Source organism: Stenella coeruleoalba (genome assembly GCF_951394435.1).
Source record: "Stenella coeruleoalba genome assembly, chromosome: 7".
NCBI classification, from domain to species: Eukaryota; Metazoa; Chordata; class Mammalia; order Artiodactyla; family Delphinidae; genus Stenella; species Stenella coeruleoalba.
Genome location: NC_137153.1, coordinates 21026098 through 21052672, shown reverse-complemented (window position 1 = coordinate 21052672; position 26575 = coordinate 21026098). Strand labels below are relative to the sequence as shown.

The window sequence follows — 26575 nt, the reverse complement described above, 5'->3', positions numbered from 1 at the left end:
TTTACAATGTTGTGTTAGTTTCAGGTGTACAGCAAAGTGATTCAGTTATACATGTATCTATTCTTTTCCAGATTCTTTTCCCATTTAGTTTATTAAAGAATATTGAGTAGAGTTCCCTGTGCTATACATCAGGTCCTTGTTGTTTATCTATTTTATATGTAGTGGTGTTTATCTGTTAATCCCAAACCATAATTTATTCCTCCCCCCTGCCATCTTTCTTCTAACAGTGTTTTAAATCATCATCAGACTCATTCTGTCTCTTTCTTTCTGTCTTCCCCTAAGTGGGACCATTGCTTACATTGTGTAAAAACCAGATTTGCCAGAATAGCCTGTCTCCAATAACCTCTAAAGAGTTAATCACATCATTCATCTTCCGATTGGCTCGGTCAGTTATGTAGGTTCCAGATGTTACTGCCCTTTGGAAGACAAAAAATTTAGTCGATTCATCAAAATTGATGGTGACCTGGGATGATTCGTCCTTCCTGACCAGCTCTTTTTAAACACTGGGTTCGTTTCTCAGTTTTTGTTGATGATTCATTTGACATTTAGTTTAGTTTTTTTTTTTTTTTTTCCTTGGCTGTGTTGGGTCTTCGTTGCTGCGCGCGGGCTTTCTCTAGTTGCAGCGAGCGAGGGTTACTCTTCGTTGCGGTGCGCGGGCTTCTCATGGCGGTGGCTTCTCTTGTTGCGGAGCACGGGCTCTAGGCGCGCGGGCTTCGGTAGTTGTGGCTCGCGGGCTCTAGAGCGCAGGCTCAGTAGTTGCGGCGCACGGGCTTAGTTGCTCTGCCCTTGTCTGTTCACAGGAGTATGACCACAGGAGCTGCACTGCTAGTCATACAGTCCTGGGGAGACGCTTAAACAACAGCTAAGATGGGATAAAGCAGCTCCCTCCTGGCACATATGCTGCCTCTGTATTCTTGGGTCTTGGCACACTGTGGCATCAGCCTGGAGGCCTCTGGTCTCTGGCAAAGGATGGTAATGTCCTACGAACAGCAGACCACGCTGGCCTTTTCATTTCAGCCCTTGGAAGCAGCTCAAGAAATTAAGCTACTCCATCAGTGCATCCGTGATCCGGTCTCGAGCAGCCAACAAGGCCCATTGCTCATAGTCTGGGCGGCCTGTGGGTCTGGCCGCCATGGCAAGGGACCTGCCAGATTGAATCAGTTGATGGAGATGCTATAAAACAGGGAGGCAGGAAATTAGGCATTTTTGCTTTCTGCCCAAAGACTTGGCACGTGCCACCGTTATCCTTGAACTTTCTTGCCCTTTGGACATCCTCACTCCTAAACTGCTAGCGCCTGGAGTGAACTGGGTGTTCAGATCACAGTATCCTGTTTCCACCACCGTCGCCAACTTCTTAGAACTAAGTACAATTTTTTCTGCTTCTGTGTGCACATCGGGCATAAAAAGCCTTGCTGGGATGGGGCCATGCAGGGACCGTATGGGCCTTACTATTCCCGTGCGGCACCCAGAGCTCCGTCTTAACACAGCCAGGGGTTTTCTTTTGCCAGTAGGAGCTAACATTCATTGAGAGCCTATTATATGCTAGATATTGTACTGTGTGCTATATATGCGTTATCTCATTAAATTCACACAACAGCCCTGAAGGGTAGGGAATAATTTACAGACGAGGAAACCAGGCCTTTGCAAAACTAAGTAGATGACCAGAGTCATATTGCCAGCAAGTATTAAAACCAGGATGCAAATCTTGGTCCAGCTGACACCAGAGCCCGTTCTCTGAGATAGATTTTGTGATACCAACAGCCAGGACTTAACTTCTTTGATTCCTTTGGTTGCTCTTGTTGTTTTTGGCCGCGCCGTATGTCTTGTGGGATCTCAGTTCTCCGACCAGGGATTGAACCCAGGTCACAGCAGTGGAAGCCCTGAATCCTAACCACTAGGCCACTAAGGAACTCCTTTGATCTCCTTTAAAATGGTCTTGAAAAGGGCTTCCCTGGTGGCGCAGTGGTTAAGAATCCGCCTGCCAATGCAGGGGACACGGGTTCGAGCCCTGGTTCGGGAAGATCCCACATGCCGCGGAGCAACTAAGCCTGTGCGTCACAACTGCTGAGCCTGTGCTCTAGAGCCCGTGAGCCACAACTACTGAGCCCGTGAGTCACAACTACTGAAACCCGTGCGCCTAGAGCCCGTGCTCCGCAACAAGAGAAGCCACCGCAATGAAGAGTAGCCCCTGGTCGCCACAACTAGAGAAAGCCCGCACGCAGCAACAAAGACCCAACACAGCCCAAAATAATAAATAAATTAAATAAATAAATTAAAACAAACAAACAAACAAAGAACAGTCTTGAATTAAGCACTGTCCCCAGGCCTGTGCTTTTAAGGAAATCAGGGTAAGTTCCCCAGTATCTGAGCATTCGTCTTTCATAGTTCCTATAACAAACTACAGATGATTAGGGGAAAGAAACATTGGTCAGACGACTTTGGTTAGAATTAGCGCCAGTTTTGCCTTTCCTGTTGAGGTTCTGCAGACCAAATTACTTTGCATATTATATGAGTTTGGGTAACATTTGCATAAGTTTTTTAGCATTGTTGTTGTATGGAAAGGAAGCAAAAATTGAAAGGAGAAAAGCTAGTGAACTCTTCTTATCTTGACTTGTCTGGCACCCAGCCTTTCAGCTGAATCCTCTGGGTTCTTCCGTGAAGACTCTTCAGGAAAGGGTCTGCTCCTGACGAGGAGAACCAACTGACCATTTCTTTCTTCCTAGAATGTTGGGGTTGGATCTGGTCGTGCGGGACGACAACGGGAACATCTTGGACCCCGATGAAACCAGCACCATCGCCCTCTTCAAGGCCCATGAAGTGGCCTCGAAGAGGATTGAGGAAAAGATTCAAGAAGAGAAGGTGAGCTTCCTCAGATGTGCAGACTTTGGCCCCAGAGGTTCCATTTTTGCTTTTTTTTTTTTTGCGGTACGTGGGCCTCTCACTGTTATGGCCTCTCCCGTTGTGGAGCACAGGCTCCGGACGCACAGGCTCAGCGGCCATGGCTCACGGGCCCAGCCGTTATGCGGCATGTGGGATCTTCCCAGACCGAGGCACGAACCCGCGTCCCCTGCATCGGCAGGCGGCCTCTCAACCACTGCGCCGCCAGGGAAGCCCTTTGCTTTTGTTTTTAATGAAGGAAAAGGAGTTAAGACAACAGAGGTGGAAATGTTGTTTAGAAATCATTCATTTCCTCATTTTAGAAGCAAAATATTACAAAAAGAACAAAGCAGTTTTGTATATTCTGACCTGGGAAGGTTGCAAAGATAATGTATTAAGCAGAAAAGAGCAAGATGCAGAACCGTGTGTATAAAAGAGTATTATTTGTGTTTCAAAAAAGAATATACATTCATCTGTGCTTGCCTATGTGCAGACTAACTCTGTAGTGATAGACAAGAAACAGACAATTAATGGATGCCTCTGAGAAGGAGAATTGGGTGGGAGAAAAGCCTCTTTATTCTGTAAACTTCTGTATTTAGTACATAGATCATGATTTCCAAAATAAATAAAATAGTATTTACAAATAAAGTGTTTGAAAGATTTTAAAAATAGTAATTGGACAATAAATAAAAATTCAAAAGGTATAGAAAAAGAGAAAAAGAAAAAAGTCACCTATATTATGACTCCCCAAACATACTGATGTTGAGGTATATATTCTTCCAGTCTTTCTGTTCTAATGAGTAGAGGTTTCTGTTTATTTCGTTTAGTTTGTAGGTTTTATTTCTTCAGCACAGTTGTAATAACATTTCATTGTGTTTCTGGATCTAATGGCTAATCATGCCTGAAGGTGGACCTGTCCAGTGGAATCTCTTATTTGCAGTGAGAGTTGTTCCCCAAAAGAAGGATAATGAATCGTGATGTTTATACTTTTGAGGTTTACCCAGAAATTGTCGTGAGAGATGAGAACTTCTTAAAGCTACTAAAACCCTGAGTTATCGTAAACTTTAGATAATATGCTCTTTAGACAGCATTTATTGAATTACTTGGGTTCAAGGCGCTTCACAGGACCGCCTTGATCATCTAAATAATAATGGTTCTATTTTTCTCACTTGATCACTTCTCCACTTACACACACTTTCTTCTCAGTAAGTGCTTCTCTCGGGTGGTCATTATATTTGGCTCCCGTTTGCAGGCCAGAGTCTTTGCTAGCGTTTCCCACTTGCTGAAACCAAGATGCTTTTCTGTCTTGTCCTCTGTGTTCAGTCAATCCTGCAGAATCTGGACTTGCGGGGCCAGTCCATCTTCAGTGCCGTGCATACCTACGGCCTCTATGTGAACTTCAAGAACTTTGTCTGCAACATTGGGGAAGACGCAGAGTTGTTCATGGCCCTCTACGACCCGGACCAGTCCACGTTCATCAGGTAGTAGAGACCCAGGTCATCTTCTATCAACCTTGCAAAAATACCCAGCCTTCACCTATCTCCTCCCTGAGGATTTCTTTGCTGGGTTTGAGAGGGGAAGACGGAGAAGAGGGGGAGGATTTCTAGGCAGTAGAAAATAAAACCCTTTGGGTCGCTAAGCCATTCTGAATAGCTGCTTAAACAGTGCAGTAGTAACAGTTTGTGTACTCCCTGGGTCTTAGAAATCACAGAAAACTCATCCGAACATGGTGACAGGAACAGAGAATTCAAAGGAGCATAAGAGAGGGGTGAGGGAGGGATGACTCGGCAGAGCACTGAGAATTTTAGAGCAGTGAAACTATCCTCTGTGATACTGTCATGGTGACTGTGTGTCATGACACATTTTTCCAAACCCAGAGAATGTCCAACACTAAGAGTGACCCCTAATGTAAACTGTAGACTCGGGGTAATAATGACCTCTCAGTGTAGGTTCAATGGTTATAACAATGATTGTACCATTCTGCGGGGGGTAGTTGATAAAGGGGTGGGGGCTGGGCATGGAGGGGGGCCTAGGGGAAATCTGTACCTTCGGCTCAACTTTGCTGTGAACCCAATACTGCTATAAATTAAAGACTTTAGCTGTGTTCAACCCTACAGTCATGCTGCCGCTGAGCAGCTAAGAAAACAGGCTTATTCTTGAGAAGATGGCTAAAAGTAATTACTGACAAATTATTTATTAGTTTTTAAAATAAATTTTTAAAATAATTAATTTTTGGCTGTGTTGGGTCTTCGTTGCTGTGCACGGGTTTTCTCTAGTTGTGGCGAGTGGGAGCTACTCTTTGTTGTGGTGTGCGGGCTTCTCATTGCGGTGGCTTCACATGGGCTTCATTAGTTGTGGCTCGCGGGCTCAGTAGTCGTGGCTCACGGGCTCTAGAGCGGAGGCTCAGTAGCTGTGGCGCACGGGCTTAGTTGCTCCGCGGCATGTGGGATCTTCCTGGATCAGTGCTCGAACCCGTGTCCCCTGCATTGGCAGGCGGATTCTTAACCACTGCGCTACCAGGGAAGCCCCCAAATTGTTTGTATCTAAAAAAGAAAGCTTATTGCAGTGTGGTGTTGTGGATTCCCAGGGATGGACTTGGAATGATTCTTATAATATTATATTCCTGACTCAGCAAAACTGAAACTTTCATACAAAGAATTTGAGATGGAACATAGACCCCAGATAGAATCTGGTAGAATCTACTGTGTCTGTGCCCGTCTTGAGCAGTGCTTGTCATGGGGCCGTACTGGGTGTACCTCAGAGAGCCAGGCTACAGCCAGGAGACCAGAGGCTGGTCATTGGTGTGGTCTCAGACCTGCCTGGTGAACTTTACTGGGCTCTTCTGGACCACCTTTCGACCCTATTAAGTCTATACGGAGAGCAGCTTCCTCCCCATTTAGGTGCTCATTGAGATTTTTTTTTTCCCCTTCATCAGTGAAAACTACCTAATTCGTTGGGGCAGCAATGGAATGCCCAAGGAGATCGAGAAGCTTAATAACCTTCAAGCGGTCTTTACTGTAAGTCCTACCTATGTTTAACCCTTTCCTTTGTTTGCGATCTTACAGGTGCACGTGACAGGTATATGGAAAATTTAAAAATGGACACATGAAAATAACAATCAGCATGATCCCTCTAGCAGGACTGACCCACTCATTTATTCACCAAATATTTATTGAGCACCTGTCAGAGGCCAGGCACTTGAGATACATCAGTGAACACATCCGATAATGTCCTGGTCCTCAAGGAGCTTTTTGTCCTAATCGGGAAGTCAGTAATAAACAGTAATCAGATAGATGAGGATTTGTATAGAATGTTAGAGGTCGTGAGTACCTTGGGGGGATTGGGAGTTTCTGGGCTGGGGGAGGGTTGCTGTCTTAAACAGTGGGTGAGGGCAGACCTTTCAGCAAGAACTTCCAGTTGATGAGGGGGTGAGCTGTGCAGATAAAGGGGGGGACCTTCCAGAGCCACGTTACGGTCGGGGCAAAGACCGGACTAGACTTTCGTGTTGGCTTATATGTTAATGGACTTTTCCCTCTCTGTCTCCACTTCGCGGAGGCAGGAGGTGCTGCTGTAAATGGATCGAGAGCCAGGAATGTACTGGGCTAGAGCCTGGGGCCTGGTGACTCTCCTTTTCGTGGGCTAGGAACTTCCTTGGGATTCTCTCCCCTTTTTTGGACATCAGTGCTTGAAATGCCCTGGAGCTGCTGCCACCTGCTCTGAGCAGCCTTGGTGGGCAGGTTTTCCAGCTCCCATTAAGCCTAAAAGAGATACTGGCTTCCTTTTCTCCCTTTTTCCCTTAAGCCACACCCATATTTTGTCTGCTTTTTCTCTTACCACTCTTACAGTCAGGAAAACAGAGTCTAAGGTAAAGCACCAAAGGAAGTGATAGGAAGGCGCATTGGTCCCTGCTTCCTTCCTTCCTTCATTCCTGCCTTCCTGCCTTCCTTCCTGCCTTCCTTCCTTCATTCCTGCCTTCCTTCTTTCATTCCTTCCTGCTTTCCTGCCTTCCTGCCTGCCTTCCTGCCTTCCTGCCTTCCTTCCTTCCTTCCTTCCTGCCTGCCTGCCTTCCTTCCTTCCTGCCTTCCTGTCTGCCTGCCTTCCTTCCTGCCTTCCTTCCTTCCTGCCTTCCTTCCTGCCTGCCTTCCTGCCTTCCTTCCTTCCTTCCTGCCTTCCTTCCTGCCTTCCTTTCTTCCTGCCTTCCTGCCTGCCTTCCTGCCTTCCTGCATTCCTTCCTTCCTGTCTTCCTTCCTTCCTGCCTTCCTTTCTTCCTGCCTTCCTGCCTGCCTTCCTGCCTTCCTTCATTCCTTCCTTCCTGCCTTCCTTCCTTCCTTCCTGCCTTCCTGCCTGCCTTCCTTCCTGCCTTCCTTCCTGCCTTCCTGCCTGCCTTCCTTCCTGCCTTCCTTCCTGCCTTCCTTCCTGCCTTCCTTCCTTCCTTCCTGCCTGCCTGCCTTCCTGCCTTCCGTCCTGCCTTCCTTCCTGCCTGCCTTCCTTCCTGCCTTCCTTCCTTTTTGCCTTCCTTCCTTCCTGCCTTCCTGCCTTCCTTCCTTCCTTCCTTCCTTCCTGCCTTCCTGCTTTCCTTCCTGCCTTCCTGCCTTCCGTCCTGCCTTCCTTCCTTCCTGCCTTCCTTCCTTCCTGCCTTCCTTCCTGCCTTACTTCCTGCCTGCCTTCCTGCCTTTCTTCCTTCCTGCCTGCCTGCCTTCATTTCTGCTTATTATTGTTCATTCCATCTATTAACCTCCTACCCCTATGACGAAAGTGGTGTATTACTATCCCTGCACTGACCCATCCACATCTTCATCACCTAGTAAACATCGACAAAAAAGGGCTTAGAACTCTTCCCCAAACCTCTCCCCAACATGCAGAGTATTTCCTCAGTTCTGAGATATGTGAGGGTTTTTTTCCCTGAAATTAAAAGGCGTTTATCAGTCAATGCGTACATTATTTAAAAAAAAACAACAACACATTAAAAAGGTGTTGTTGAATCATTGGTCCATCTTCTAATCAATACCGTTTCAGAATAGCTGCAATTCACCCCCTCCTCTCCTCCCCCCCACCAATTAGGCCCCTCCTATATGCAAATTTCATGTCCAACTTTTTCAATGAAATAAAATGTGGTGACCGATTCTTTGGTCATTGAATATTCTACAGAAACTTCATTTATACATGACTGTATATTATTAAATAATATCAGTGTGCCCCAGTTTATGTAACCAGTCACTTAAAGTCTTTATCTTTCTATTAATAGAAACTTCACAAAACCTAGAGTAGAAATGCAAGGTGAATATCGTCATCGGTATATATTCCTATCTTGGAGACCTGAGTTAATCTGATTATAGGGGATAGATATGGATCGATTGTTTAAAAAGTAATTCTTGATTCAGTAAAGAGGCCTTGGATAGCCGTTTCATGAAAAGAATTTGAGATGCAGTTAAATCATTTCTGATGTTAAAGCAAATGAGATAGGTGAGCTCTTTTGTGGGTTTACTCACCCATCCTTAGGAATACAAACAAGCATAGAGCATGAGCCCCAAAAAGACAGAGAGATTTCATCGACACATTTCTCATTAGTCAACACACACCCAGAAGCTCTCGATGGTTATCTCTCATAAAACAGATGAATAATTACAGATAGCAATGCATGTAAACTTCTGTGTGATAGTTGCCTCACAGGATTATTTGGAAGGTGAAATGAAATATCACCAGCACGTGTAGATCCCCAGTAAATGTCAATGTCTTGTAAGTTTTAATTCCGTTTGACACTGAAACGCGTCTGGTGCTCAGATATGCCCTGGCCAGGATCTAAAGTAACAATGACAAGGGACCCCATTTTTACACACCCTGCGTAAACTGGAGACTTGAGATTGAATCCAATCTGATTTATAAATTTGAAGTAGGAGCTGGGGAATTTTTAAAAATTCTTTTTTTGAATACAGTCATTTTTCTCTGATGCTATGATAGTTCTTGGGTGGATAGGGGGAAGAGAGGAGTCCTTCTGATATTTCAAAAAGAGAAATGAATGTGACAGGGTGATGTAGGGTGACATCCTTTTCTGTTCTCTCTGCCCCTGTAGGACCTCAGCAGCACAGACCTCATCCGACCCCGCATCAGCCTCGTGTGCCAAATTGTCCGGGTTGGCCACATGGAGCTGAAGGAGGGCAAAAAGCACACATGTGGGCTCCGAAGACCCTTTGGAGTAGCAGGTACAGAAAGGACCCGAGATGGATGTAAGATGGTATGGCCACTGGGAAAACAGTATGGTGGGGCCTCAAAAAATTAGATTAGGATCCAGCCATCTCACTTCTGTATCCCCAAACGAATTAAAAGCAGGGTCTCAAAGAGATATTGTCACACTCACGTTTACCACAGCGTTGTTCACAATAGCCAAAGCAGCCCAGCTGTCTGTTACGGATGAATGGATAGGCAAAATGGTCTTTCCATACAGTGGGATGTCATTCAGCCTTAAGCAGCCCTGTCCCCTGCACTGGCAGGCGGATTCTCAACCACTGCGTCGCCAGGGAAGTCCAATGTGAATGTTTTTAATGCGACTTTGAGCGGTACATTTAAAAATGTTCAAAATGGCAAATTTCATGTTAGGTATATTTTTCCACAATAAAGAGAAAATTAAAAGAAATACAGAGAAGAGGGAGGAAGGAGAGAGGAGACTCAGAGACAGTGCAAGATGAATTTGGTTGTTAGGGCTAGTATCAGGCACACCGCGTTTACTGCCTGAAACTGCCAGGTAGCTTTTTGTGGGTTCTGTGTCCTCACCTAGATGCCCCTCCTTTGTTTCTCCCTCACTGCCCAGCACTGTGTCTTGTACACAGCAGGGCCCTCTCAGTAAAGCCTCCGTGTGACTGTTGTAATTTTCCCTGACTGCGGCTGCGTATTGATTTTAATTGAATAAAATTCTCCTGGGAAAGTGGTTTGTATGTCTAGGAAATTGGCTCTTCCAAGGCAACATTGCTTTCAAAGAGCGTCCTTGGCTTAAATCAAACTCCATAACCTTCCAGGAGGCCCTCCATTTTCCTCTGTAGTTTGTTAAATGGAGGAAATATATTTTTGGTATTACACCGACACTTTGGTCCCTAAGTAGTTTTGAAAGCCATCAATTCTGCCCCTGGAACGAGGGCCCAGAAACTGCACGTCTTCAGGGTTGACCTGTGGGTTACGTGGCTGGTGAGGCAGCCTTTGTACCCCAGGAGGCTGTGTGCCTCGTGCATCCCTTGAATGGCCTTGCACTGCACCTGCTCTCAAGGTTGGCCAGGCTCTGTCTAGAGGGGACAGCACTACTTCCTGATAGTGAATTGAAATAAAAGCCCAGAAAAGGCAAGGAACCCTGGCCCAGGACTGCTTAGCCATCTGTAGGGCCGTCTATTCTTTCATAAAAGATTTCAGGAATATTCAAGGTCGTTGTCTTTCAAACTGGTCCATAGAGATTCAAACGTCAAGCTCGAGGCTTTTATTTGCTCTTCCCTTTCAGGGTGTGTGTATGTTCATTCAGGGCGTGGAGATTCATTTACTTTGAGCCTTGATGCCAAGCCCCAGAAGTTAGGAGTAACTAGATGATGTCATTCACAAATGAACTGCCTATTTGGGGGTTCAAATACAAATTCTCCAGTGCGCGCGCGCGCACGTGCACGCATGCAATGTTTTCAGGGGTCTATTAAGGGCTGATAGCAAGTTGATGTCATGCCCTGCTTTCTACAGCTTTCTTTCACTACCTTTATTCATTCCCAAGCCTTATGCACTATATGTTCGGGTTGATTTGAGAAAGCATTTCCTCCCTTGTCTTTCGTTTTTCTAATGATTATTGTCTCATATCTCAGTCTTTCTTTTAATCGCCAAACGGATTACCTGTGGTGTGGATCGTTGGTGTGTGTTTTATGGCTAGATTGTAATTTATTAACCGAGGAGTGGCTTCTTGCCATGGCCCCTGCCTAACCTCAGCAGCTGTAGAGTGAATGGCCCACTTACTAGTTCTCTAGGCAGCAGGCATAGTTAGGTTAAATGGTTTGGCCCTGTAATCACTGGGTTCATACCCTGGCTTTACCACTGAAACTTCTGACCTAGGGAAAATTACCTACCTTTCCTGTAGTCAGTCTCCTCATCTCTTAAAGTAGGGCTAATATTAATATTTGTATAAATAAGATAATCCATGCAGTAGGGTTACAACAGCGCTTCCTTAATAGCTCCTACCGGGCATCAAAGACCAAGTCACTATATGGTCTTCTAGTCTGTGCTGTTGGTGCCCTGGCTGCCCTTCATTTATGTGGAAACCAGGTGAGAAAATGTCAAATCAGAGGGATGGTGGACCACTGCAAATCTTGAGTTCCTCTCCCAGGTCTTTATTCTACTGACACTCCTGACAAAAAAAAAAAAGAGTGTTCTCTGGGTCTTGGAACGCAGGCTTACTAAAGAGGGTCAGTGTCACGTGACTCAAGAATTCACCAACTTGGTCTAGTAGAATGTTTTAAAGGAGGTCGTCTGCAGGGTTGATCCAAGAATACCCAAGCCCCTGCCTGAGCCCCTGATGAACTGATCTCCTGCTAGGCTGGGGACACCGGGAGTCATCATTGGCAAAGAAATAAAAGCAACGTCCCTGCTCGCTCTCGCTCTCTTTCTTCCTCCAGGGGTCTGTGTTTGCTGATACTGTAATTTTCCGTAGTTCCTCACTGAGGCCTGAAGCAGTTGGTTTCTTTAATTAAGTTTTGTCTTTTTCCTAGTGATGGATATTACCGATATCATACATGGGAAGGTGGATGATGAAGAAAAGCAACATTTTATTCCCTTTCAGCAGTAAGTACTGTGGCATTATCCCAGGTGACTTGAGACCTGGATTAGGCCTTTGGATGGTGTGTTAGAACCAGGGGCTAGGAACCTTTTGCCCAGTTAGAAAAGGAAAAGCTCTTAAGCGGGAAGATTGTCAGAGTGGAGCTGACAGAAGACTATTCAAAGTCCTTCATGTGGCACTCCATTAAGAGGGTAACTGAACTTTCCTGATTCTACAGAAATGACCAAAGGAACATAAGGGGCAAACCTACCAGATTATGGTGCCACTTAAATGCCAGAAATGCCAACGTTTATCTGTACTTTGTCCTATGGAACAGGTATCACAGAGGATGAGGAATCGAGTAGAATAGCACAGGGCTTCTCAGACTGTAACCTGCACCTGAATCACCTGGGATCTTGTTAGAATGCAAAACACGATCTGGTGGATCTGGAGTCTGCATCTGACAAGCTTCGAGGTGATGCTGCTACTGCAGGTCTGGGGATCACAGTTTGAGTAACAAAGGTTTAGGAGATGCGAGAGTGAAGGGTAGACTAATCCTTGTTTTCCTGCAAGCGGAGGGAAGCCAGCCTGGGAGTGCGTGGAAGGTTTCCCCGCAGAGCTGCACTCAGCTCCCCATACTGAGTCTCAGGAGCTGGAGCCCTGGGTGGGCCACTGGGGGACGTTGGAGAGCTACTCTCTATCCCCGTAACGCTGAAGGAGCGTACGTGGGAACATCATGACTGGCTCATACTCCAGCAGGCATGCGCCACTGACCTCGCACAGGTGGCTGGGACGTTGCTGGATCTGACTCCTAACAGGGCAGTCGTGTCAGTGAGAAGAATTGATTGTCTCGGCCACCACAACAGATCAATATGACAAACCGAGAATTCCAGAAACCAGCCCAAGGATATTTGAGTTAATATGTGATTTTATTAGTAATAAGTAATATGGTTATATATATATTTTAATTATTTTAAAATAATTTAAAATCAGTGGAGAAAGATAAACTCTGCAAAAGATAGTGTTTGAGAAAATTAGCTAACCATTTAAGAAACATAAGTTAGATCTTCATCTCCCACCTTATACCACTGTAAATTCCAGATGGTAACATATGTAAGTGTAAGAGCCAAAAATCTTAAAGTACTATAGGAAAACAAAAGTTTTATACGGTGTGATGTGTGGGAGGCCTTTCTGAGTCAGACACCAAAGATTCGCCTAAAGAAGAAAAATTGATAGGTTTCGCCACACAGAAATTTTAGACAACTTATACATAGAAAAAATTTAATAAAATCTTTGCAATGTCTATGAAAAAGAATAAATATTTCTAAATTATAAGGAATTAATACAAGTTCATAAGGAAGTCAGAAGGAAACATACACATGCAAAGAAATGGCCTATAAATTCATTGAGAATCAATGAAGGGCAAATGAAACAATGAGGTTTAGTTTTGGGGTTGACGAAGTTTTAAAAATATATGCTATCCAGCGTTCAGTGGGTATAAAGACTACTTATAAGAATATAAATTGTTACAATGCATTAAAAACCTTAAAATTTAGAAATTTCAAAGAATATACTCCATAATTAACAGTGATTATTTCTGTTGGTGTAACTCTAGGTGATTTTGCCCCCTTTTGGTTTAACTGCTTACTATTCTTTCTATAAGAAATAGGTATTATATATAATTTAATTTAAAATCTAAAAATCCTTATCTTTCATTTTAAAGTCCAGCACTTTTGGACAAGTTTCTAAATATAATAGTATAAATAGTTTGTGCTAAGTAGTACTTCCCTTCTCATCCAGAAGCTGCTATTAATAATTTTTAAAATATGTGCTTATCTAGCATCCTACCACCTATACACTGACCCTCCAAGAATATGGTGAGGTAAATATTTTATGTAGCTTAGTGCTAGTGTGAATTATGACACAACTTTCAACTTCATGAATGCTGCTCCCAGTGTAAATATGTATATTTAAGTATATTAAATAAGTGTGATATATTAAATTAATATGTATAATATATTAAAATATATAATTTTATATTAATGCATTCAATTAAATGATTTCATATATTAAACCAACTATATTACAATATCTTATGTAAATATAATAAATATTAAATAAAATACATAGCATAAATGTGAATATATAAATACATAAAATGTAAATATACTTGTGATAAATAGAAATAATTTTCATATCCATGAATGTTGTTTCTATTATGTATACATATATTATAATTATGTCCTATGTATATATGTATAATATATGTATATTTTATATGTACATGTGTACTAGGAGCAGCATTCATGGATGTGGGAGTTATATGAAATATTATATAATAATATATATAATATTATATATGTTTCAATATATATGAATTATCGGGGCAGCATTCATGGATATGAAATTTATTCTACTCCATACAAATAATTTTATAAATGTATATAAAATAGGAACCACATTATGGATGTGAGTTATCTCAAATGTGTGTCTCTGTATTTGTCTCACTTTCTGAGGTGGGTTTCTTCTTTGGTTATGTGCCTCCCCGCTTACTTTCTGAACCAGCTCTTACCTAAGCAGCCGTGCTGAAACAGTGAGCTTTCAGACTGTCTCCACCGTATAATAACACAAGCTTTGAGTCTCCAAGGAGCCCAGCCCTAATTTGATTACCACTCACTGTGTGGCCAACAGCCACTGTGCAGCTTTCACGATGCACATCACAGCCTCTGGCATTGAACTCCTAAGATTCATGGCAAATGCTTTCGTAACTTACCTCGAAAGCTTTGTATTATATTGGGAGAGTTTTATGCGTGTATCCTGCTAGTCTAAGAGGGAGTCATTTGAAAACAACTCAGACTGTCGCAATCCCACTTTTCAGGAACATATTGCAGAATGCTTCCCCCCTATTGTCAGGGTACAGGTCTGAACCCTGCAGAGAAAGCTGGCCTGTGTGTCGTGGGCAAGAAAAGGAAACCACAGCAGAGAAGACTGGCTGCCGTTGTCCCGCGCCCGGTTGATATGTAGTTATTGATAGCGCTTGTGCTTTCCATAGAATGGGGGCTGTGTTTGGCTCTTTGATCCCCCTGTACGAGCCTCAGCCTGATGTGATCTTTAAAGTGGCTCTTGTTTGCTGGTGGCTGTGCCATTGCAACCCTAAACATAGTTCTTCATCACGTGGGGTTCTACGAACACCATCCCGAAGCCGCTGTGTACATACCGCTCTTGTACATTGAGTCTTGTCACTACATGTGGGCCTTCCAGGCATGTGATCCTGGCCCATTTCCTTACAGATGAGGAAACTGAGGCCCAGAGGGGGGACTCTAGCAGAGCTCACTTGGCAAGTAGAGCCAGGACCTGGAGGCTGGGTCTTCCTGCCCCTTCCTCCGTCCACCTACCATTCCATTCCCGCAGCCTCTCCCACCTTTTAAAGTGCATCAAGCATCGCCCCTGGGTTTAGTTGTTAACATTTGACCGTCGGTTTTGTTTGTTCTTGGGGTTTATTTTTCCCCTCACTCCCCCAAGTCATTTCAAGATGAATTCAGTGTCTTAAGATAGGCCCCCGGTGGGAAAATAAAGATGGAAAGTATCCTGTAGTTAGGTTCCTCTACTGTTTATATTTCCAACTGACGCGCATGGGACCCATGACTATCTGAGTCTGTGCTGCAGAGACTTACTCTTTTTTCCTTACCAATCATTTCTGACTTCCCCAGAATTGCCATGGAAACCTATATCCGGCAGAGGCAGCTAATCATGTCGCCCCTGATAACATCCCATGTGATTGGGGAGAATGAGCCACTCACTTCAGTCTTGAATAAAGTGATAGCAGCCAAGGAAGTGAATCACAAAGGACAAGGTACACAGCCCTATGTACTGAGCTGGGAGGGGACTCTGGCAGGGGTGGAGGGTTGGTGCTCAGAGCTGAGTCCTTGGACTCTGGCCCTTTCACTATCTTTCTCTGATATAAAACAGACCCTGCTGGGGACTGCCCACCTCAGTTTCCGTCTAAAGGCAGTTAAGACTTAAGAGAGTTGGATCACAGCTGTATTTTGTAAATTCTGTAGAACAGATTCTCATCCCATGAGTCTTTCCTCACTTTTGTCTGACCTGTAATCCCCGTGTTGTTTCCACAGGTCAAGGCACAAAGAAAATGCTTTTTTTAAAAATTTTTTTAAAATTAATTTTTATTGGAAATTAAAAACTAAAAAAATTAATTTTTATAGTTGCTTCACAACGTTGTGTTAGTTTCTGCTCTATAGCAAAGTGAATCAGTTATACGTATACATAGATCCCTTTTTTGGATTTCCTTCCCATTTAGGTCACCGCAGAGCATTGAGTACAGTCCCTTGTGCTATACAGTAGGTTCTCATTAGTTAAGAAAAAGAGTTTTGAGGATAATTATGTTCCACTCTCTGAATATGTTTCTCCCAATACGTTTCCTAAAATTGAGAGGAAGGAGACCAAAGTAATGCAAATGAATATGTATTAATATAAAATAATGGGCTACCTAGCACAACATTTTTAGTTGTTTTTAGTACCTCCATATATCATTTTGTTGACTTAGTTTTAACCCAGAGGAGTTCTGCTTATTGAAACTGCATTTTTAACTCAAATAATAAGGGAAAATAGTTTAAAATCTGAAATTCAAATGATGATGATTTGGGGATAATTTTGAAGATTGAGTCAATTTTTTTTTTTTTTTTTACCACCCGGTAATCGTCTTCTGAAGTGGAAGCAATTAGGAAACATTTTCAGGATATTTAATTTGCCATGTGTTCACAGTTATCCTGAGTAGTAAATACATGTGAGAAATCATAGAATCCGAAAATAAATAACTAAATGTATTTCTGTTGTTTTGGAACTCCTAACCTAAGGATATAATTTGTTAAAGTGGAAAACCCTTACACTAAATAGATTGCTGTGTATGTACAATTTTTTTTAACAAAACTGAAAAAAAGAAGACCATTCCTTCTCCTCCTTCTTAGCAATACACTTTTCAAATGTTTTCAGGCTCTTCATAAATATTTTTTGTGGCTGCGTAATATTCCATTGCTTGGATTTTTTTTTTTTTTTTTTTTTGAGCATGGAATTCCTAGGTAAGCACTTAAATGCTTTCTATTTTGCTACCGTTATAAATTTAAATAACTCTGCTGTGACTACCTTTATATATGAATCTTTTTCCATATTTAGGACTGCCTCCCCAAGAAAATTCCCGGAAGTAGGATTCCTGGGCCAAATGATAGGAATGAGCTTAAACCTGGAGATGTACATATTTCCAGAATACTTCCCCTAAGTTTCTTCCTGTGGGCACTAATTACCATATGCCCACTTTGCAGACTGATGTTTAAAAATCTTTACCTGTTTGAAAGGTGAAAAGTAGACCACCGTAGCATTTTAAAAAACTACGTGACAGTGAACTGTCTGGCCTTCATATGTATTGATATTTAGGAGTTTTCTAAAGTTTTCCTTCCTTTCTAAAGTTTTTGTGAACTCTTTGTGTAATGAAGATAACAATTTGTCTTACTTAGGACACATACTTTTCAATTTCTGGTTTGCCAAATATTTATAAACTTTTTGTACTTCTTTGTGAATTGTGTATTCATGTTCTGTTTATTTGTGAGGATCTGAATGGTCTTCTTCTAATGAGTATGAATTTCTAATTTCTTATAAGTATTTCACCATGCCTTTTATAGGCATATGTAGTATATGGTTTATGAAGTATACCTTTTACTTTTTATGTATATCAAAATTTCAGTTTGTATAGATAATTCTTCTGCTTTTGTGATTTCTTCATTTGTTTCTCTACTTAGAAAAATGGTTCATACTCAGAGATTTGATAGTGATACACTTATTTTTTCCTTTAATTTCCTGTCTTTTTATCTGTTCACTTTTCTGTTATATTAGGAATTTATTTTAGTGAAAATGTGTCGTTGAGAGGTTAGATTGATTCTAAGTAGCTAGAAAATTATCCCAGCACGTTTATAGAATTGTTCCATTTTTCATGATTTGTTATGTCTCTTTTGCTGTATGTTTAATTGCTGTATATAATAGTACTTGATTTCATTGTTTCCATTGATTTATATATCTTTTCTACTACTAATAGCACTCATTACTATAACTTTACAGTATTTTGATATCTGAGAGGGGCTATCTTTATTTTTTTTTCCCCGAAGTAAACATCCATTCACATTTCTGTCAAATTCTCAAAGAAATCTTACTGTGATTTTTTTTTTTTTTTTTTTTTGCGGTATGCGGGCCTCTCACTGTTATGGCCTCTCCCGTTGTGGAGCACAGGCTCCGGACGCGCAGGCTCAGTGGCCACAGCTCACGAGCCCAGCTGCTCCGCGGCACGTGGTATCCTCCCAGACCGGGGCACGAACCCATGTCCCCTGCATCGGCAGGCAGACCCTCAGCCACTGTGCCACCAGGGAAGCCCCCTTACTGTGATTTTGTTGGGAGTATCATTAAAATTCTAAGTTAACTAGGGGAGAATTTACATCTTTATAATAATGTGTTTTTGTATCAATACCACACATATATTTTTCTCAGCGTTTGTGTGTGTTTATTATATGGATCATAACAAAGAGCTAAAAGTTTATCTTTTCTTTCTTTAAAGGACTTTGGGTGTCCTTGAAGCTCCTGCCGGGGGACCTCACACAGGTTCAGAAAAACTTTTCACACTTGGTGGATAGATCCACAGCAATCGCCCGGAAAATGGGCTTTCCTGAAATAATCCTTCCAGGTAAACACTTTGCTTGATTCACTTGTTCTGCGTCCTCTAGGACTTTGTTCCATGCAGCCATCCCTTCTAATGGGACTCTTGAGGCAACATGGATCCATAAGATTTCGTTATTTGCATTCAGGGATATCGAGACGGTGGGAGATGGAGACGGTGGGAGATCGAGACGGGGTTGCAGTACCTTAGAAAACTACCCAGTGTGCAAGCCCAAGAGAATGCTTTTAAATGTACTCAGAAATTTCTCTTTGCTCTCTCTTTATGTTCTGCACAAGCCCCTCTGAAATACTTCCTAGACCATCCATTAAGTCGCGCTAAATAGCACAGGTTCTCTGTCCCGAGAATAGTTTGCTTCATCTGCACGTACCTCTTCTCGTGATGACATCACCAGCACCGTGAGCTCCTTGCTAGGAAATCCCAGCAATGTGCCCATTCAGCTCAGACTCAGCTGGACCTTCTCCTCCAGTGGCTTAAGCTCCAACTATGTTCTCGGCTTTCCCCATACTTGTGGTGACAAGAATGTAAACATTCTGCAGTTTCCTACTTTAGTTTCATCTTTTTTTTGCCACTGCTTGTTGATAATCTGCATAGGTGTTCTTGTGAATTCACTGATTTAACCCGTTTACCTTCTTTTTTTTTTTTTTAAATAAGTTTATTTATTTTATTTACTTATTTTTGGCTGTGTTGGGTCTTCGTTGCTGCGCGAGGGCTTTCTCTAGTTGCTGCCGGCGGGGGCTACTCTTCGTTGCAGTGCGCGGGCTTCTCATTGCGGTGGCTACTCTTCCTGCAGAGCATGGGCTCTAGAGCGCAGGCTCAGTAGTTGTGGCGCACAGGCTTAGTTGCTCCGCAGCATGTGGGCTCTTCCAGGACCAGGGATCGAACCCGTGTCCCTTGCATTGGCAGGTGGATTCCTAACCACTGTGCCACCGGGGAAGCCCCCCGTTTACTTTCTTGATTGTTATAGTGGTAAAAGGAAATCATCCCCTCGAGGAACCTTATATATGTGTATTATATAAAATATATGTGTTATAACTATTAAAATATAAGTATGTTGTATATTTGAAAGATAGGAAGAAAGAATATATGAATAAACAATCTTTGGCATGTTAGAAAAATTCTCAAAAACCAAGCTGTTTATTGCATAAAAATTCAGGTTCTTTTAAACTAATACAAGATCTTGTTTCTCCTTTGGGAAATTAAGGAGCAGTAATAATTTGATGCCTCACACATTTCTGTACATGGTGGGTATTAAAAGTATATTTGTGGAATGAATGAAAGGGTTCTAAAATTGAGATTATCATTTTCTTCTTTTCTCATGAAAAGTAGTTTTTCATCTGCCTACTTCATCCCTTCCAGGGCCATTTCACCCTAATACCTATTCATCAACATTCTAGGAAAATGCTTTGTCTTCTTGTTGTTTATAAAAATAAGTATTGATACTCTTCCTATAACTGAAGGCAGTTTTATTGCTACAGCAAGACCGAAATCTGAAAAACGAAAATAGAGAAGTTTATCTTTTGGACAAAGTGCATTTATCTTGGAAATCTGGCTTGGAAAGATTCTTTCTATTCAGTAGTATTGGTTCATAAACTTCCAGGGCTATTAACAGACTTTAAAAATCATCTCGAATGATGGTTCCCAAATATGCTAATCTTTGGGTCAGCCAATCAGGATCACCTGGGAAATACGAAGATACCGATTCCCAGATTTTTCCAGAGACTCTGATGCAGTTTGTATGACCGGGACTCTGCGGGGGATTCTGGTAATCGGCCAGGTTTGAGGAATATAAGATCTGGGCTCACATCCCTCAGCTGGGCTCCCTCTCATCATCATTGAAACAGGCTGCAGATTCATCTTAAACTTCTCCCTCTCCTGCACTTTCTCCTATAGCTAAATTCTTGGAAGAGATTATATACTCTCTGTTTCCTCACCTGCCAGCCTCCCTCTATCCTGTCTGGAATGGCTGTCACTAGTCACCAAAGATTACAGTGTTATCAAGTCCGCTGGATATTTTTAGCGTAATGGTCGCCTTGGGCCAGTATGTGACCGGGTTGACCACTCCCTCCGTGAAATGTTCCCCCTCGCTGTCTGTGATCCCACACACTCCTCTTTTTCCCCATCCCCCTGAGGCCTCTCCCAGGAATCCTTTGCCACCTGAGCATCTTCGACCTCACCTTTAAATGCTGGAGCTCCTCGGTCTTTGGTCCTTCTGCCCTGTCTTAGTTTGCTTGAGCTACCATAACAAAATACTCCGGGCCATGTGGCTTAAATGGCGGAAGTTTGTTTTCTCACAGTTCCGGACGCCGGAAGTCCAAGATCAATGTATCTGTAGGGTTGTTTCTTCTGAATCCTCTCTCCTTGGTTTGCAGGTGGCCCCCTTCCCACTGTGACCTCACACCATCACCCCTCAGTCTGCGTGTCTGTGTCCCAATCTTTTCTTATAAGGGCACGAGTCATATTGGGTTAGGACCCGCCATATGACCTCATTTGACTTTATTCACCTCTTTAACATATGAATTTTGGGGGAGGGGCGCAATTCAATCTGTAACAGGACCCTTTCCTTCTCCCCTCTGTTCCCTCCCTTGGTGGATCTCTTCCACTTACTTTGCTTCTGTGTGTTAGTTGCCTCCAAATCCACATCTCTAGGCCCAAGACCCTTCCTTTAAACTCCACAACCATCCATCCAGCTGCTTCCTGCCTCAGGACTTGAGTGGGTCCTCTTCCCATTGGATCACTCTTCTCCTTGTTTATTTCTTACTCAAAATCCACATTTGGAACTTGTCATCCTGGGCATCTAGACCTGACTCTTCTGTTGTGTTTTATCTAAGAGAACAGCCCCTCATCCATCCAGCTGCACAAACATGAAGCCTGAGGATCACCCTTGACACTCCTTTCCTTTACCTCTCACACAAAATTAATGGAGGAGACCTGCCAATTTTCCCTTTCAAAGGCCTCTCAATGCCACCCTCTTCTCTCCATCCTGTTACTGCTACCCAACTTGTAGCTACTGTCATCAATTCCCTGGACAAGTGCCAGAAGCTTCCTAACTGGTTCTCCTGTTTCTGCTCTTTCTGCCTCATTCTCCACACTATAGCATGAATGATCTTTTATAAATGCCTATCTGATTTCGTCCCACTCCCTCCTTGCTGAAAACATGACTTCTGTTTATATTTAGGATGAAGGTATAAATTCTTCACTTGGCCTGCAGGCCTCAGGGAGACTTGTCTTATGTCTGTCTCTAGCCTCATCTCACCAGAGCTTTCCCCTCACTTGAAGACTTCCATCATATATCTACTACCTCCGGGCCTTTGTACATGCTATTCTCTCTCCCTCTTCCAATATCAGCTCAAAGGAGAGATTCCCACACCTTCCAAACAAGGTTGGGACTTAGTGTGATGCTTTCACCGAGCCTGGCCTTTCCCTTCTTTTGTAATGATGCATTTCATCAGGTGATTGTCTGAGAATGCTTCTCTTGCCCACCAGACTTACAGCTGCATGAGAGCAAGGCTGGTGCATGGCTTACCGTCGTTTCCCAAACACCTAGCACAGTGCTTGGTACAGAGTAGATGCTCAGTCCATTTTTTAAGTGAGTAAATCAATATTATTTCATTTTATTGTACCATAATTTATTCAGCTGTTTCTGTGGTTGGAAATTGAGGATGATTCCAAGTTTTCACATTCACAAACAATATCACAGTGAATATCCCTATGGATAAATCATTGCTCATGTTTTCTTATTGCAATATAGTTAATGTACAATCTTAGGTAAGTTTCATGTGTACAACAGTGATTCACAATTTTTACAGGTTATATTCCATTTATAGTTAGTATAAAATATTGGCTGTAGTCCCTGTGCTATACAATATATCCTTGTAGCTTATTTTATACATAGTTGTTTGTACCTCTTCCTCCCCTACCCCTATCTTGCCCCTCCCCTCTTGCCTCTGCCCACTGGTAACCACTAGCTTTTCTCTATATCTGTGAGGCTGTGTCTTTTTTATTATATTCACTAGTTTGTTTTAATTTTTAGATTCCACATACAAGTGATATGCAGTATTTGTCTGTCTCTGTCTGGCTTATTTCACCAATACTCTCCAAGTCCATCCATGTTGGTGCAAATGGCAAAATTTTATTCTTTTTTCGGGCTGAGTAGTATTCCATTGTGTGTGTGTGTGTGTGTGTGTGTGTGTGTGTGTGTACACACCACATCTTCTTTATGCATTCATCTGCTGATAGACACTAAACTGTACTCCAGACACTGTGATATATAGAGAGAGGTAGAATGAGGTAAGCGACAGGGAACAATACACATAGAAACTTCTGCTGTATGAATAGTTTATTACCAAGTCAGAACATTTTATATTTTACTTATAATTTGCATCTTATTACATCCTGAAATTTAAAAATGACTCCACACAGCACCACTCACAGGCTGGGTTGTCACGTTGCAGGAGATGTTCGGAATGATATTTACGTCACCCTGATCCATGGGGAGTTTGACAAAGGGAAAAAGAAGACACCGAAGAACGTGGAGGTGACCATGTCTGTGTTTGATGAGGAGGGCAGGCTCTTGGAGGTACGTGGTGTCCCCGGCAGTCCCGCCGCCGTCACACGCTCCTTTACAACAACAGGACTTGGCGCGTGATGTAAATCGTTCTCCACTGTAGAGCACATTTGGTGTTTCACAAGGAAAGAATAGGAAACCTGTTAAAGTTTGTGATTAGCAGTCACCAATTGTAGTAATAAATTCATGTAGACTCTTGTTATCATGATTTCTCCTGTGCTGAGAAAGACCTTAAGCCATCAGGGATTTCAGGTGTACACGCCCTCCCCCTGGGTGAGCTAAACCAGCAGAGATGCGCCTGTTAGAGCTGTTACACCAGAAGGGCTCTTGGTTCGGGGTCAACTGCCACGCTCTTTAGTTTTGGAATCGGGAAACTGCAGCCCAGAAAGGAGAAGCTGTTTTCTCAGGGAAGCACAGGACTTAGTGGTGGCACTGGGAACGGACACAGGTGTCCTGCCTTCCTCCAACAGAGGTGACTCTTCATTCTGACATCAAGGAGAAGGAGAGGCAGGGGGAGGCTTTCATTGTCCCAGCTGACATCTGGCTCCTCTTGTATGAGCCATACTTACCTGCTTCGGAATGCACCCCATTCACTGAGTCCCTCATGGCGGGGGGCACAGCCGAGTACACAACCCCTGCACTTCCCCATGGATATGATCATCTTCCAAGGAATTTGTTGACTAAGTTGTCTTCTGCATAGAGGGATAAGCAGAATGCTGTGGGCCACGGTACGGGAGTGATTTCTTTGTGCTGTTGAGAGAGTCCTTTGGCCCCAGGAGTTCAAGTACACATCTTCACGGCTCTGCTAACTAGCTTGGAAGGGCCCCCATGGAGGCCTGATGCTACTGAACTAAGTGGTTCATTTCTAGGAAGAGACACAACCCTAAGTTCTAGTGAACATGCCACACCTACACCAGGTCCTTAAAGCAGAGCATAGACAGGACCTCACACAGCAGTGTGTCTGCACACATGCTGGAGCTCCCGGTCACCCTCTCGAGGCCTCTGTTCCCTGAGAGAGGAAAGAAGAAAGAAAGAAAGGACAGTGTATGGCTGGGATGGAAGAGAGAAGAAAAGTTCCAGCAAAGAGGAATGTTAAGCTTGTGCTGGGTGCCTTAGCTATTACACATTGAGACACTTGGACCCTCAAAGTGCTAGAAACTCGTTCTTTTTTTTTAATTATTTTTTTTTATTGAAGTGTAGTTGATTTACAATGTTGTGTTAGTTTCAGGCGTACAACAAAGTGGTTCCGTTATCCATCCATGCATCTATCTATCTATCTATATTATTTTTCAGATTCTTCTCCCATATATGTCATTAAAAGATACTGAGTATAGTTTCCTGTGCTATACAGTAGGTCCTTGTTGTGTATCTATTTTATATATAGTAGTGTGTGTATGTCAATGCCAACTTCCTACTTATCCCTCCCCGCTACCTTTCTCCTTTGGTAGCCATAAGTTTGTTTCCTATGTCTGTGAGTCTTTCTGTTTTGTAAATAGAAATGTTTTGTACATTTGTATCATTTTCTTTAAGATTCCACATACAAGTGATATCATATGATATTTGTCTTTCTCTGTCTGACTTACTTCACTTAGTATGGTAATCTCTAGGTCCATCCATGTTGCTACAGATGGCATTATTTCATTCTTTTTTTATAGCTGAGTAGTGTTCCATTGTGTATATGTATATACCATATTTTCTTGGAAACTCATTCTCACTCTACTGTTCACCCCCAGATGTAATCAGCTTATGTATGCCAGTGTAAGGCATGTGCTGGCCATGTGGAATACCCTTAGTGTTCTAGATATTACTACCCCCTCCTAATTTTTTCTTTCCATCTGAAGAAAGCAATTCATCCTGGTGCTGGATACGAAGGCATTTCCGAGTACAAATCAGTGGTCTATTACCAAGTCAAGCAGCCCTGTTGGTATGAGACTGTCAAGGTGAGAATGTATCATCAGTAACCCCTATCATATATGAAACCTCGTTTAGCTTCCTTTCTTCTTTTTACCCACAAATCGCTCCTCCTTTATCCTGAAGTTTTAGATAGGTTGCCTGTGGTGTGCAATCAGAAATGAATTGATCATCGTAGCTCTGCAGAAGCTCATGTCTCTTTCGTAAACTTCAGAAACCTTAAGTAACATTCTCGTTCGTAAACGTGTTGAAATTGGAAGAGAGAAACTTGATGTTGTAATGATGTAAGAGGCTGCCAAGATGGTCCAGAACCAACTGGAAATTTTCACAGTGTGCAAGCAGTTTCCTAACATTTCTTTCCTTCTTGGCCTCTAATCAAGTTAGCTGGGCTTCTTTTCAATTTAAATATGTGTCTTACAAATTCCAAAGTGCTCTCGAGATCAGTCCGCTCGCGTGAGCCTCACAGTAGCTCTGCGACAAATGGTCCGAGTTGCAGCAGCCCATTTTCTGATGACGTAACTGACACTCAGAGAAGTGAAGTGACCAAGTTCCTCTAGCTGCTCGTATTGGAGCCTAAACTGGATTCCACTTCTTCTGAGCCCCAGACTCCATCAACTCTTTCCTTTTTTGTTGTTCTGGTTTTTTACTGAAGTACAGTTGATTTACAATGTTGTGTTAATTTCTGCTGTATAGCAAAGCGATTCAGTTATACATATATATACATTCTTTTTTATATTCTTTTCCATTATGGTTGTTACTTCAGGATATTGAATATAGTTCCCTGTGCTATACAGTAGGACCTTGTTCTTAATCCACATCGGCTTTTTCTGATTGTCAAGGTTTTATGAGCTCTCCGTAGAAAACTAAAAAAAAAAAAAAAGTTGCACTAATATCTTAATTCAGAAGTAACCATTTTCCACAATTTTATATACTTCATAGGTTTTGGATCATGCCATTCAGACAAATTTATATTGTGCCTTTTCAAACTCTCTTGAGGCATTAAAAAGCCTTCAGAAGTATATTTTTAGATACTTGCATAATATTCCATTATATAATCATGCCATAATTTATTTAACTATTTGCTACAAATTCTCTGCTCTGTACGTTGCTCCATGCCTCTGTTTCCCCATCTCTTCTGTATATGTAAGCAGCAAAAAAAAAAAAAAAAAGCTTCCTTGTCCCCAGTATTTTATCTTTTCCTTCTGTTATAGGCCCTAACTATTAACATATCCATGTACACCTTGCAGTCTTGCACACAGACCTGAAAGTACTGATCTCTTCCCCCTGAAGTATCTCCTGCTTCCCACTTGAGAAAGCACTAGAAATTTGGAATGTCTCCGTTTTCAGAATCTATGATGAACAGCCAAGATGATCTTCTCTTGAGATCCTTTGGGTTTTGAAAAAGAGCTAAATCTCCTTCGAACGAAACCCTACACCAAATCTCACTCTCTAGGAATTACTCCTGTGATTGGATACTAAAATGTGCCTCATTTTATAAAACGAACTGTGAGTGCAGGGGACTGTATTGATATTCCTCATTATTGTGCAGGTATCCATTGCTATAGAAGAAGTTGCTCGCTGCCATATAAGATTTACCTTCCGACACCGGTCATCTCAGGAATGTGAGTATTAGGAGGTCGACGACACGTTTCAGTCAAAACAGTGTTTACTCTTGCTTGACAGTGCTTTTGTGGGTCTGCAGAATGAGATACTTGGCATC

The 26575-nt window shown here is 42.5% G+C and overlaps 1 protein-coding gene across 1 annotated transcript in view; it reads left to right on the top strand.

Annotated features, from left to right (window-relative positions):
* The window catches only part of DOCK5 (dedicator of cytokinesis 5), a 224045-nt gene that overhangs the window by 102347 nt on the left and 95123 nt on the right, over positions 1 to 26575 (top strand). Inside the window, exons 6-16 of the mRNA XM_079927762.1 lie at positions 1018 to 1135; positions 2696 to 2859; positions 4201 to 4358; positions 5813 to 5894; positions 8948 to 9077; positions 11601 to 11673; positions 15358 to 15500; positions 18261 to 18386; positions 22832 to 22956; positions 24786 to 24884; positions 26405 to 26477. Of these exons, the coding sequence (XP_079783888.1) occupies positions 1018 to 1135; positions 2696 to 2859; positions 4201 to 4358; positions 5813 to 5894; positions 8948 to 9077; positions 11601 to 11673; positions 15358 to 15500; positions 18261 to 18386; positions 22832 to 22956; positions 24786 to 24884; positions 26405 to 26477 (1291 nt within the window). The remainder of the gene's footprint in view (positions 1 to 1017; positions 1136 to 2695; positions 2860 to 4200; positions 4359 to 5812; positions 5895 to 8947; positions 9078 to 11600; positions 11674 to 15357; positions 15501 to 18260; positions 18387 to 22831; positions 22957 to 24785; positions 24885 to 26404; positions 26478 to 26575) is intronic.